Genomic DNA, 15,042 nt, shown 5'->3' with positions numbered 1-15,042 from the left:
TTAAAATGCAACAACTGCTACGAAAGCACCTTGGGAATGGTAGCAATCCAATGATGGTCTAATGACTTAAAATCCTCAACACCTATGAAATGCAGCCACATCTGGAGTAAAGGGCACACAGGACTCTGCACAAGAGGGAGTAGAGGGGACATTTGCATGAAGGCTGTCAGGGAAAACCTCTTTTTTTATATCTTTAGTGTCTCTGCAGTGCCCACAGAATTCCAAATTCTCATCCAATAGACCTCACCCATTAAGCTGCATGGTACTTAATTTATGTGCCTTAGAAAGATGAAACACCAACTCTTTTCCTGATAGCTTTAATTATTAAGGCACGGGTAAACTGCAATATAACAATGTACTCATGTAAACAAATGCACATGGGTCAAAAGCAGAGGTTGAACCCTGGGACCTTCAGAGCTAAAAGGGTGAGTGCCCCATGATTTGAGTTGAAGCACCAATAGCAGACTCATTGCTGGACACAGTAGCAAACTCATAAAGCTCTTTTGCGGATAAGTCTGTGGAGTGGAGGGTCACAAAGACACAGATTACACAAGTGCCATTCAGCAAGTGCCAAATGCACATCTAGTAATACAACATGCTCATTGGTATTTTCAGACAACTCTTGCAAACTTCTCCTTGAAGTTCAGTGAGTGTGAAGCTGGATGAATTAAAAGACAAGATTAAAGAGAATAATCTGCACAAGAGCTGCAGTAATGTCCCTCAAACCAAAAAGAAATACCTGTCTTGAGATTGTAAGAAAACAGAAAGTGGGACAGGGAGGCTAGTCCTCTCACAAAAGATTAGTCAGCAAGCATTTCAAATTTCAGCATTCACCCAATGGATAAAGTATTGATGCTAGTATATGTTCATAAAATATATTTTAGCCAGACTACTCAAATGAAATCAGAAGCTTCAATGCTATAAAACTACAGGTTTGGAATATTTTGACTTTATTAACAGGAGCTGAGGGGGGAAGGAGGGAGATCAATTCACTTTCCCTTTGCTGAACCATCACACACCAATCTTTATTCTCAACAGTGAAGCACACAGCCTCAAGCACTAAACAATCTGTAAAAAGAAAAGGAGGACTTGTGGCACCTTAGAGACTATCAAATTTATTTGAGCATAAGCTTTCGTGGGCTAAAACCCACTTCATCGGATGCATGAAGTGGAAAATACAGTAGGAAGATATATATATATATATATACACACACACACAGAGAACATGAAAAAATGGGTGTTGCCATTCATGCTATAATGAGAGTGATCACCTTAATTGATCACTCTTGTTATAGTGTGTATGGCAACACCCATTTTTTCATGGGGTGTGTATGTGTGTGTGTACACATATATCTTCCTACTGTATTTTCCACTGCATGCATCCAATGAAGTGGGTTTTAGCCCACAAAAGCTTATGCTCAAATAAATTTGTTAGTCTCTAAGGTGCCACAAGTACTCCTCGTTCTTTTTGCTGATACAGACTAACACGGCTACCACTCTGAAACCTAAACAATCTGTGTAATTTCCTCTCAGAGTTGTAGATGTGTTGCCAAAAGCCCAATGCTGGGTGTAAAGTCCACAGTCAGGCTTATTAGTACTTTGAATAAAACCTTCTTCCTGCTCAATTTAACCAAATACCTGAGGGTAGTATGTATTCCTTCATTCTTTCAGTCTCTGTCCCATCATGTCCCAGGCTGCATGCACTCAGGTGAATATGTCATGCTAAAGCATGTTCATGTAAAGGTCTAGTCAACAACTTCCATTCACCTCTGCCAGAAATGCAAGTTTGGGCTTGGTTGTAATACCTACATTTAACTCCAACCAGACATGGATGATACACAGGGCAAACTATAAATTTAGACAATGTAAGTCATTATTGCTCCTACATATAAATTGAATACTCTATTTTTAAAAAAAATAAAAAATTGAAGGGACACAGGCCAAACCTTAGATTTTGAAAAGTAAGTGTTTACAAAATCTAAGATCAATGGATAGGTTTCCTTGAATTTAGAAACAACAAAATGTAGGCATGCCTCTTTAAAAACGAACAAACAAAAAAACGCTTGCAGTATTTTTTGCAACATTACAGCACACTAGAACCTGTAAGTGAATCTGACGAGAAACAAAAGAAGTTCATTCTCATTCCCAAAGAGAAATACAAAAAAGAAAACAATCAATCATCAACAGCAAAAAGTAGATTGGCTGTTTCGAATCTTTGATGGTCTAATAATGTAACATAGTTAAGAAAATTTGCTTCAAAAAATAAGAGGTCTAATCCTGCAAAGACTTCAGTATGTAACTTTACACACATCAGTCAATGGGACTACTCACATGCATAAGTCTTTGCAGGATCAGGACAAAGGATTTTCAACAGAACAGTATTTAACAGAAGCCTTTAAATGGCTCCTCATGGAGAAGTTATTCTGCCACCATTTTCATCTGAAAATAGTAATTACGGTAATATAGTAGAGCTAAAGGTACTCAGCTGCATTTATAGTTATATTCCATTAAAAAAAACCCATAAGTATGACTGGACAATTTAGGAACTGATTAATAACCAGCTAAACAGGTTGCAATAGTACCTTTAAAAAAAGACAAGTGTTTCTGACAAATTCTATTAATTTTACAATTAATGGCATAGTCTTTCTATACATTCTTTGAGGATGTTGAGCAATTGTTAGCTGCTTATAACACCCTGTAGATGAGGTAATGTGAAGCACTTAAACTGAAACCTAACCAATTTTTTGTTTCCCCAGATGATTACATTAAATAGGACAAATTGCAACCTACAGCCTGAATGTTCAGTGAATATCTCTTTTTTTCTGTTACAATATAAATTCAATTAGTTGTAAAATGATTTCCATGCTTATAGAGAGCAACTGCTACCCAAGCTGTACTCTGGTGATAATGGCAATCTAATTATATAAAAACTCCAGCACTTCTGTGTTCCCATGTTGCTTTCTATAGTCTGAATTTGCTACATACATACATAATTGTAATTTCCAATCATTTCCCCTTAAGACTGAATGACTTTATACATGGACGGCATCTGTTTTGTGAGCTTCCTATAAATAAAAGTTTCTACCTGCAATTAAGTACAGCAGAATAAAAAGGTACTTCACCTGAACTCTAGTAACAGCTGATAAGCTTTCAGAGTAGCAGCCATATTAGTCTGTATTCGCAAAAAGAAAAGGAGGACTTGTGGCACCTTAGAGACTATCAAATTTATTTGAGCATAAGCTTTCGTGAGCTACAGCTCACTTCATCAGATGCATTCAGTGGAAAATACAGTGGGGAGATTTATATACATAGAGAACATGAAACAATGGGTGTTACCATACACACTGTAAGGAGAGTGATCACTTAAGGTGAGCTATTACCAGCAGGAGAGCGGCGGGTGGGAAAAAACCTTTTGTAGTGATAATCAAGGTGGGCCATTTCCAGCAGTTGACAAGAACGTCAAAATTTACAAGAGGAAGGATGGTCTTATAATTGAAGTCACTGGACTAGGAGACTTGGAACTGGATTCAATTCCTGAATCTCCAGAGGCTTCCTTTGAGACCTAGGCTAAATTAATTTCTCTGTCTATGCCTCAGTTCTTAATCTATAAAACAGGGATTGATAATACTTCCTTTCTTCCATCCTTTATGTATTTCGAGTGTCAATCTTGCTCTTTGTACATTCAATGCCTAGAACAAAGAGTCTTTGATCTTGTTTGGAGCTCTAGGCACTACCGTAATAAATAAGATTATAATTATTCTCCTCTGGACAGGTTTCAGAGTAGCAGCCGTGTTAGTCTGTATTCGCAAAAAGAAAAGGAGTACTTGTGGCACCTTAGAGACTAACAAATTTATTTGAGCATAAGCTTTCGTGAGCTACAGCTCACTTCATCGGATGCATTCACAAAGTGATTTATACAGGGAGTTCTGCAAGATCTCTGGGAGCATGGAATCCTTCCCACAGGCCAGGGAGCCCCAGAGACACAGCTCTGTGTCCACTATCAAACCTCAGGACTCATCTTTTTGTTGCCATCAACAAAAATAAGCACAGTCACTTATTACATGATGTTAATGCCTTCTCCCACCTCTGTGGTAAGATTAAGTACTGTGTCAGGTTTTATTTAATGTTTGAAGATCATAAAACATGATAGCCCTTTAACAATACAACTAACTCTTTCACGGATGTTTTCCTGGTGCTCTGGTGAAGAGAAAAGAGTGGGAGACACAGAGATGAGAGAAAAAGTATTGGTTTCCAGAAAACACAGGGTGAATATGTGTGTGTGTGTGTAATACAATTGAGCTTTACTAGGACTTTTAAAAAATGTGTCAGACCTATAATAAATCCTCATCATCTGCTGCTACTGCAAACTAATTGTCTCAGGGTGAAATTCACCCATTGGCAAGAGACCAACCCAAAGTCCAGGTACCACTTAAGTCCCATTGTGAAAGCTAATGTGGTGTCTATTCCGTTTGCTCGACCCTCTGCAGTGATGTGAATTTCATACTCATTAGAGCCAGTCAAAAAAATTTTGGAGGTGGGGGGACATCACAAAACATTTCAAGAATCACACTGTCCATCAAAGATTCCTGACCAGCTCTACTCTACAGTTAGAAGTTATCATTGTAAATATGGCCGAGTCTTTTGTGATATACATATGGATGGCTAATAATTTGCTACTTTTATTTCTATTCCCACTTGCTGTAAGAAATTCAATCTGACTGTGTGCCAGGTTTGTAAATTTGAATGAGAATGTCTGAGCCAATGGAGTCCTTATTTTATAAAGTTCTTCCAAGTAATTACAAGTAAAAATGACTATACTTCACACGTACATTTTGACTGAAAACCTCTCGTGCTCTGCTGGCTCTGGGCTTCTACGTGTCAAAAGGGTTCAGGGTTTGGAAAGTTATTTGAGTCGAGTAATAATGGATATTCCCAATTAGGATTGTGTCATTATTTGGCATGAATTTTGCTGGGATACCTCCCAAAACTGTGACATAATCAGAAGTTTCTCTACATTACACCGTACAGTCAGCTGCTCATTTTATTATAATAGATTGCCATGTTTAATACTATTCCTTATGACTTACACTAAAAATCAACTCTGGAACCAGTTAAACCATTTAGGAAAATCTATTTCAAAGAATTTCAGCTGACAGTTTTCAAACATTCTCAGTATACAACTTGGCCTAAAATTATAGCCTGAAGTTTGTGAGAGGTGATCACCAATGGCTAAACATACCAAGGAATATGACTGACTAGCAAAACACATCCACAATCCTCTTTAACCCGATGGGAGCTGAAAATGTATAGAGCAGAATAGAACAAACCAAACTTCTGTAGAAATACACCAATACAATAGGGAAGGGCTGATAGAGGTCTCCATCCATGCCTGGTTTAATTCAGTCCTCCGCTCTGCCTCCTTCCTAACCACCACACTCAGCAGTGGCTTTCAGTATCTTAGCAGCCACAGAAATTTGCCTGACCCCCTTCCAACAATCCCATCCACATGCATTCAACCAAGGGTCCTAATCCAGTGCCCACTGAAATCAATACAAAGACTCATAGTGACTTCAGCAGACACTGAATCAAACGTCTGTCTGTACATGCACATATAGGACTTCAAGTCAAACTAGAAATGTGGCAGTTACATACATTCCCCAAAAAACATTTTACACACTCACACTGGGTTATTGGGGACAAACATGGTTATGTTCACTGTAAATGCTAAAATGGCTAGCTTCCAAAAACCATGAACTGCCACTTTCAAAAGTAGTGAATGATTTTGGGTGCCCAATTTGAGTCACGTGAAAGGGGGCTGGTGTTCAGAAAGTGCTGAGCACCCACCATCTGAAATGAGGGGGTCTCAAGTGAATACCTAAACACAGAGGCACCAAAAAATCACGAATCACTTTTTGAAATCTTGGCTTCATTATTTACTTTTCTGCTTCTCTATAGGAAAGGAATAGACATTTATATAAATGACATAATCCTTGTTACCATTCCATTCATTCATGCAGGCCACTGTGATTTACTGCCAGGAAAAATAAACTTCTGCATAATATTCCTGAATGCATGACATTCAGAAAAGGCTTAAAAGGGGAGAGGAGGTAAGGGGTTTCTGGCAAATATTTACTCAAGTGACAGCATTATCCATGGTGAACACATTTGCTAGAGAACTGGGTGAAAGGGTTCACAGTCAATGTGAAATTGGCCAGTTTTGGCGCCTTTTAATCAGTTTCACTTCAGCTAAGAAAATTCCAGGCATTTTAAAAGGGTCTTTTTTTCCCCCTTAACCTGCTACAAATACTTTGTAACCTCAAGCAAAGTGGAACAAAGCCAGGACTTGAAGGGAAAAGAAAATCACTGCAGAACTCTGTACCACTCTGTTCTTACTTTGCTAGCATTCCCTGGTGAGCTAATGTGGTTTGACTGCACCCTTCCACCAGCTGGTCTGCAAAGGATGGAGCCGTGTGTAATACAATTTACTACAATTCCTGGCAGCTGTTGGTGCTGCACCCTCAATAAACTTTGTTTAAACAAGTGTTCAAACAAAAATGGCTTTGTGTCTTAGTTAGTTCACCTCAACTGTATGAATATGCTCTCTATGCAGGCTACGGAGCGTTGTTAGTGCTGTAAAAGGCCCTGCAGTTGTCTGGGTCTTAGCTTCATAACAAACTGCATCTCCTCTTCATGAACCAAAGCTACAGCAACGATCTGCTAAACAGCTCCAATGAACTAATTTTTAAAATGTAAATGTCGGCGTGGAGGACATCTTCATTCGAGGGCATTCTCTGTCTCTACTGGTCAGATAGGACCAAGTTTGCTGAAGAGGTGTGAAGTTCCTCTATTCTGTCAGGGTGGGAATTTCAAAAGTCCCTAAGTCAACAGGATGTGCTCCTAAACCCCTGGGGTGCTTTAGAAAATCTCACCCTCAAAGTTTTCTTGGGAAGCATTTGTATTTACAACTGAATGCAGGGTTGAATTTTTTGCAGATTTGGACAGTTGTGATCTGAATGCAGCATTGCTTTTTATTAATTCACTTCCAGGTATCCAGAGACAATGTGATGGGTGCACTATTATTTGTATAAATACAATGAATTAAAATAGAAATGACAAAAATGGGTCACTGTTGGTCTGATCCCTATCCAAAGTCAATGATAAGACTCCGATTGATTTAATAGGAGATGGAATGCCCCTTCTGTCTCTAGTTGGAACTGATCTGCAATTGCCAAGTTACTTTTCAGTGCTGAATGATCAGTGGTTTTATTCACTAAGCTTCAGACGCCCACATCATTTTAACCATCTGGTGTGAGCATGAGCTATATTCACATATGTTAGAAACTAAGGACCCAGTTCTATCACCATAGTCATGTTGAGTACCACTACTCTCTTCAGTATGTACTACTCAGAATGGGTATGTGCGGTGGAATTGGGTCCTGAGATTCTAGGCCCTAATTAAACAAAGCACTTAAAGCATGTGCTTCAATCCTATTGAAGTCAGTAAGCCGTAAGCGCATGATTAAAGTTAAGCATGTGCTTAAGTGCTCTCCTAAATCAAGGCCTTGCTACTGATAAGAATTTTTTTAAAAAAAGATTCTCCATCAGCCAAATGATTTCACAACATTTATCCTTTATGTTTCAATAAATGATATCAGCACTTCCCAGACCAAATTCTGATCTCTGTTACACCAGTGCAAATCCAGATTAACTGTACTGACTTCAAGGCCAACACTCCAGAGTTACACAGGTGTAACTGAGATTAGGATTTGACCCTTTATAGGATGATTTTTTTTCCAGCTATAATTACAGTAGTTCAGAGAACCATGTGACAATTTGGACAACTGCAGTAAGATTTGAATTATTTACACTTCACAATGCACTTGTAAGTGTACTGTATCATATTGTATAACAATAATGAATTCATAATATGAGACCTCATACACTTAGGTACCACATCTTTGCTGAGACACAAGGAAACTGGTGTGTGTGAGAGAGAGAGAATATATGTATAAGGTGTGTGAATCAATGAGGTTTTGCTGTAGTTGCAAGGCAGTAGAAATAGCCTCAAAGAACAGAAGTTATTCTTTTATCCAACCCTGAAATCATCCTAAAAATTAATTTTAAAATATCCATTAAATTTAGTTTTAAACAAAGAAATAAAATTAAGCCATTCATTTAAAACATTTCTTGTAGTTGATAGAATTTTACTCACCCACAACATCTAGGTGGTATGTGTGATTGATGGATCCATATTCATTTTCCACTATACAAGTATAATTTCCTTTGTCAGATGGGACTACACTCTCCATAATGAGACTCCAGTGCTGGTTTCGTACCTGATAGGATTTCAATAAGAGTGTTTTAAAAGTTGATAGCACAATTTTGTACTTGTCTTTCCCACATAAAAGGAAGATTTTTTTTCCGTTACACTAATGTTTTAAAAGCCACGGCAGCGCTGGATTGACAGGTCTGGAGACCAAAATCCTTTATTTATGCACAGAGCAGCTACAGCATAGGCAGTAGCAGTGAATGCTGCCACACCCTCCTTTACCAAGGTACTTCACCCTTAAGTTGGAAAAATAGTCTTCAATGCACTTCAGTCCTCAGCCATTCTGTTTCAACTGACAACAAGGGTGCCACAATTAGTCCCAGTTCGGATTATGGTTTTACGATGTAGACACCAGTCCACTAGAAACTGAATTTAGATTGCCAAGACATTTCACATCTGCCTCCAACAGTTATCTGATGGTATTAGCTGTATCACTCTAGCAACCAGGGCTGGATTTTTCCCATGATATCAAAGGCCCTATAGCCAACTAACAATCCAGATACAGAGTTGTTATAGAGCAAAAAAACCAAAGTGCAACATTAATACCCAAGTAGATCTTCTATTATTCTAGGAATCTAATTTGTACCAACAGAGGATCTTTTCAAGAAAACGGTTCTAAAAATTCCTGTCTGATATAAAATATAAGGCCATCTGAATGTTGCAATGAAAAAGGAAATTACGCTGGAATTAAACAAAACCCTCAAAGCGGTATTGTGAAATTAACACATAGTTAGATAAACTGAAAAACCTTCTGTCTTTTAGGTCGAGTGATTAAATTTCTGTTCAATTCTATGAACTATAAATATATCATGAAAATTAGGTCCAAGGTCTGCCCTTCACTACCCAGGACCCCCTACACCTGCCTCATCAACGAACTGCCATGCTTACAAAAGTCAAATGCTGTAAACACAAATTTGAGTGATTTTAATCATGCAAAATGGAAAACAGTGAATTCTCCCTTCCACAATTTTGTGTTCTATAATAACTTTTAGGGGTTACATCGATACTGTCAGATACTGTACATCAAAAAAGAAGCTTAGTAAGGACTCAAGTGAAAATCTGGGAAAATCTATGAAATCCTATTTTCCTTTTGGTTATTATACTGGTCTTTATCGGTCAGGAAGAGACTAGTGTTGTCAATAATGTACCCATGGTTTAGCCACAAAGTTTAGCTTTGCACTTTAAAGCACATGAAAAGGTATTTTGTTTTCTTTATATCTTTCTGCTCTTTGATGTTGGTGACAGCACCAATGGCCTCCAAAGTTCAGGCATTTTATATAAGTGAACTATCAGCTCAGTCAAGGACTCTTGGCCTTGCCCTTGTGCCTTCACAGCTAGTTATTACCTACCAGGAAATAGTCACTTTGGTTATGTGCTTTAAAAAGGCCAAATCCTGGAAGAAAGTCCAAGCCTATGTGAATGGCCTGGACACTAACCAAACCACTCAGAAACGCTACAGAATACAGGACCAGCATCTTCAGCCCTCGCTTATGATGACCGGCATGCATCCAGGCAGCTGTTGCTGCTCCCAAACAGGTAGGGGTTGAGGTCTCTGGATTCGTAAAACATATAGACATAGTGACCACATGCTGGGCCTGCCCAGATTTCCCCCTACAACCTGTGCTATGCATGGAACTACCTTGGAGCTCTGCTCCGCAGGGTTCAGGGAACATGGAGTGCCCACGCACTGGTTCTCTGCTGGCTTATTCTGCCAGTGCAGTGGAAAAGTTCTTGGCGCGTACTACCATGGAAAATGAAGCCTGCTCAGTATTTGTCCCTACAGGTGAATTTCAAACCTTTGCAGACATGCAGCTACACCTACACACCAGTTACTATGCTATAAGTGGTTTAGAGGCTCTGTGCTGGCTCTATGCAAAATTGTTAATTTTTTCTATATTTATAAAATTATCCTAAGTATTTACAAATTTTTCATAGTATCAAGAGTTTATAATAAATAACTATTGTATTCTGTTTTTATGCTGCTAAGCAGTTTGCACATTACGTGTTTGGGGTCGGAAGATTATTATTGTCATATTGCCAATAAATAATGGTGGCAATTGCCATGTATTTTGGATGCTTTACTGCTTCATGGCCTCTTTTGGGAAGAAGAAACATAAGAAGTTTTCTATGCTTTTTGCCTTTCCAAGTTAGAAGATTTAGGATTATAGACCAAGAATTTTTAGCCTAGATTATATCAAAACAGGACAAACAGAGTGTGGGTCCCCAAAACAAACAGCTACTCAAATAATTAATCTGGGAAGAAAATACAATCAATTATGTAACTTTTGATAGGAAAATAAGGCTTATAGCTAAAATGTGAATGTAACCGATGTCAGTATAAAAAAGCAACAGTGGAAATATCCTCTCATATCCCAGAGGGGAAGAGCTATTGTATCTCCCGATTAGACACACAATTTAAGCTTCTTTAAATTAAACTAATCAGTTGCTGTAGATGCCCAAAGCATTTAGGACATCTTGTCACGGAATCAGATTTTTGGCTGCTAACTTGATTTATCTTGTTGGCTCACTGCCTCCATGTTGTAAATGGAATGGTGAAAGCTATTTTCCTGCACTGACGGAAGTTTCTCCTGGTGAAGATTACTGACCTGAATGGTTAACTATAATCATCCCTAGAATGTAGCCATGATTCTGAAGTGGTACCTTGTCACTGAGTGTTGTACACTGTTACAGAAGAAGGTGAAAAATTTTGACACACTCTTAGGTAACCTGATTTAACCTGTGAGCTAAGGGGACCAGGTAATGAAACTGGCCCCTGTGGAGGAGGCCAGGTCAAGATCTAAACAGCACGTAACTTCCACTTAAAATGTCAAAATCAGGCCAATGTGGGTCTTATGTAGGACATAGGCCTTGTGCTGGCCTTCACAGGCGTGAATTGTACCACTGAATATGAATAACTCCAGTGACAACGATTCAGTAACTCTCTTTGGAAGAACATTCCATACACCCTTCATTAATCTTTAGCTAGGGAAACCCGTTTTCTTTTTCTTTTTTTTTTATTAACTGTCCACCCTCAATATTTCCTTGTCCATTATCGCCCTACTATTTCTAGTGATACCAACCTAAAGCTCTCTTTAAGGTTGAGTCCCTTCAAGTTATTTCAGCATATGCACACCTCACCAAGACTAACCAGCTTTACTGTCCTTCACTCTGTCCAGTTTGTCAAGGCCTTTTCTTGACCCGGGGCACCCCAAAGGACATGCAATATTCCAAACACTCTGGAATTGCAGCTGTATACAGAAGGATTATCACAGCCTGGCCTGTAATGTTTTGCCACCAGACCTTATTGCGAGCTGATCTCCATAATTTACAATCCACCACTCAGTTTAGTTTTATCTTGGTATTTTTGCTTTCCAAGCATCATCTATTCATTTTATAGCCATGCTTTGCAGTATTTTCCCTCCAAATATACCACCTTGCATTTTTCCAGGTTGCATTTATTTTCTTTCTATGCTCAGGTGTTTACAGCTCCTCTTACCTTAACAACAGCTGCCATTTTTTTTCTATTGTCTCTGCAATACCGTTAATGAAACTAGGATCCAACACTGACCCTTGCATGTCCCCCAGTAGCAGTCTATTCAGTGAAGTGCTATTTTTGCTTAGTCTGTCAGCAAGTTTTTGATTCATGTCCTAGTAACCCTATTACAACCGCTTCAATTTTTTAAAATAGAATCTCACAAGGCACCATATCAAAACCATACAAATTCACCTTTACTCTAATAGGAAATCTAAACTGCTTCAATGCTGATAGAACCAAAAGTAATATTAAGTAGAGCTGGTCAGAAAATCGGATTCCCCCACAGAGAGAGAGAGAGAGAGAAAACATTGACTTTTCAGCAAAAAAATTAAAATAAAAAACTTCAATTCAGCCATAAGGTGCCTCATGGGAGGTCCTGGTCATGGTGCATCGTAAGAGATGTAGTCTGGCTGACGAATCCAGCCCATAAAGGAGAATAGGAAGCATGAGCCAGCTGAACTACAACTTCCATGAGGCACTGCAGCACCCTTTCTGAATCAAAAGCATTTCAGTTTGGGGGTGTTTAGTTTATTGAACAAAAGTCAAAATCTTCTGCAGAAAGCAGTTATTTTTCAGAAAAAAAACTGGTTAATCAAAAATCCAATTTTCCACTGAAAAACAAATCAGAGAGAAAATGTTTGACCAGTCCTAACATTAAGAGGATGTTTGCTGTAACCAGGTGAAAATGAAAGCAGACTGCTGTGCATCAAAGTGAAACAGAGGGGTAGAAAAATGAGCACTGAGCCCTAAAAGTTTGAGTGGGAGTTTGAAAGGGGAGTTTGTCTTGTGGTGCTTGTGTGGGGTTTGGTTTTACTGTGGGTGGTGGTGGTTTGGTGTGGTTTGTGTTTCCCAGATTAACAGGATTTAGGTGGGAAGGCTATGACAGATTCAGAGGTGGCAGTGGGAGTGACCCATGTAGCAGATGACACAATGAAGATGACTGGATGTGGAAGCTGTGGTATGTACATGATCCTGGAGGGGGCACCTGGTAAGAGTTTTGTCTGCATGAAATGCCGTCTGATAGAGCTGATGGAGGAAAAGATCAGAGGTTTGGAGATGCAGGTGGAAAGTCTGGTAGAGTTTAGGAAGGGGTTTGAGCAGATTATGGAGCAAAGACATGAGGTATCTGAAGGGAAAAGCTCAGACTTGCAGATGGAAGCAGGACTAGGGAATTCTGAGGGGAGACTGGGTGAGGAAAGTGGTCAGTGGAAGCATGTGACTAAAAGAACGAGGCAGAGGAAAAGACGGGCTAGTGAAGGAGAAATAGAGCTTCAGAATAGGTTTGCAGAGTTGGAAAATGAAGAAGGGGCTCAGCAGGTAGTCACTGAAGGTGACAGGGCAAGGAAGAAGAGAAGAGCGGTTAGTCCTATAGGAAAAGGGGAAGAGTTAATGGAGATTACACCAAATATGAGCCCCAGGAGGATACAGGATGGGTTAAAAAGGATTACAAGGGAGAACGGGAATGGAAAGAACTTGCAGCCAGAGGGAACAGGGGATAGACTGGAGAATAGCACCGTCACTAGGAAAAGGCAGGTCTATGTGATTGGGGACTCTTTACTGAGAAGAATAGATAGGCCTGTAACCAGAGCTGATCCAGAAAATAGGAGGGTGTGCTGTCTTCCAGGTGCTAAGATACGGGATGTAGACCTGAGGTTGAAAAGGATTCTAAAGGGAGCGGGAAAGAATCCCCTAATTATCCTTCATGTGGGAACAAATGATACGGCTAGATTCTCGCTGGAAAGTATTAAGGGAGACTATGCTAGGCTGGGGAGGACGCTTAAGGAAATTGAGGCTCAGGTGATCTTTAGTGGGATTCTGCCTGTTCCTAGAGAAGGGCAACAAAGGTGTGACAAGATTATGACTATCAATAGATGGCTTAGGCAGTGGTGCTATAAGGAGGGCTTTGGGATGTATGGTCATTGGGAGGCATTCATGGATAGAGGACAGTTCTCTCGGGATGGACTTCATCTGAGTAGGGAAGGAAATAGACTTCTAGGATGGAGGCTGGCACAACTGATTAAGAGAGCTTTAAACTAGGAATTTGGGGGAGATGGTTGGGAGATGTCCAGGTAATCTCCACGCCAGAATTTAGCATAGAGTGGAAAGAAAATGAAGTAAGAGTGGATACAGCTGTAGGTAGGAGGAAGGGCAGTGTAGATACAAGTCTAATAGGTTATACTGGTAGTAAAATAACCGTGCCTAATAGGGTACAGAATGTGAGTGAGGCCAAACAGCAAAAATTAAGATGTTTGTACACTAATGCAAGGAGCCTAGGTAACAAAATGGAGGAACTAGAGTTACTGGTGCAGGAAGTGAAACCAGATATTATAGGTATAACAGAGACCTGGTGGAATAGTAGTCATGACTGGGCTACAGGTATTGAAGGGTATGTGCTGTTTAGGAAAGACCGAAATAAAGGTAAAGGTGGTGGAGTAGCACTGTATATCAATGATGAGATAGAATGTAAAGAAATAAGAAGCGATGAAATGGATATGACTGAGTCTGTCTGGGCAACAATTAAATTGGGGAAGAAAACTATTAGAGCCTCCCCTGGGATAGTGCTTGGGGTGTGCTATAGACCGCCGGGATCTAATTTGGATATGGATAGAGCCCTTTTTAATGTTTTTAATAAAGTAAATACTAATGGAAACTGTGTGATCATGGGAGACTTTAACTTCCCAGATATAGACTGGAGGACGAGTGCTAGTAATAATAATAGGGCTCAGATTTTCCTAGATGCGATAGCTGATGGATTCCTTCATCAAGTAGTTGCTGAACCAACTAGAGGGGATGCCATTTTAGATTTGGTCTTGGTGAGTAATGAGGACCTCATAGAGGAAATGGTTGTAGGGGATAATCTTGGCTCAAGTGATCATGAGCTAATTCAGTTCAAACTGAATGGAAGGATTAACAAAAATAAATCTGCAACTAGGGTTTTTGATTTCAAAAGGGCTGACTTTCAAAAATTAAGGAAATTAGTTAGGGAAGTGGATTGGACTGAAGAATTTATGGGTTTAAAGGTAGAGGAGGCCTGGGATTATTTTAAATTAAAGCTGCAGAAGCTATCGGAAGCCTGCATCCCAAGAAAGGGGAAAAAATTCATAGGCAGGAGTTGTAGACCAAGCTGGATGAGCAAGCATCTTAGAGAGGTAATTAAGAAAAAGCAGAAAGCATATAG

The 15,042-nt window shown here is 39.5% G+C and overlaps 1 protein-coding gene across 5 annotated transcripts in view; it reads right to left on the bottom strand.

Annotated features, from left to right (window-relative positions):
• FGFR2 (fibroblast growth factor receptor 2) overlaps nt 1–15,042 on the bottom strand; it is a 179,699-nt gene that overhangs the window by 45,803 nt on the left and 118,854 nt on the right. For all 5 annotated transcript variants that reach the window (XM_073354182.2, XM_073354184.2, XM_073354181.2 and 2 more), the window contains one exon: nt 8,213–8,336. In XM_073354182.2, the coding sequence (XP_073210283.1) occupies nt 8,213–8,336 (124 nt within the window). The remainder of the gene's footprint in view (nt 1–8,212; nt 8,337–15,042) is intronic.

This window comes from Lepidochelys kempii, chromosome 7 (assembly GCF_965140285.1).
Source record: "Lepidochelys kempii isolate rLepKem1 chromosome 7, rLepKem1.hap1, whole genome shotgun sequence".
NCBI lineage: Eukaryota > Metazoa > Chordata > Testudines > Cheloniidae > Lepidochelys > Lepidochelys kempii.
The sequence above is the reverse complement of the archived record's forward strand: the minus strand, read 5'-3'. Positions and strand labels throughout refer to the sequence as shown.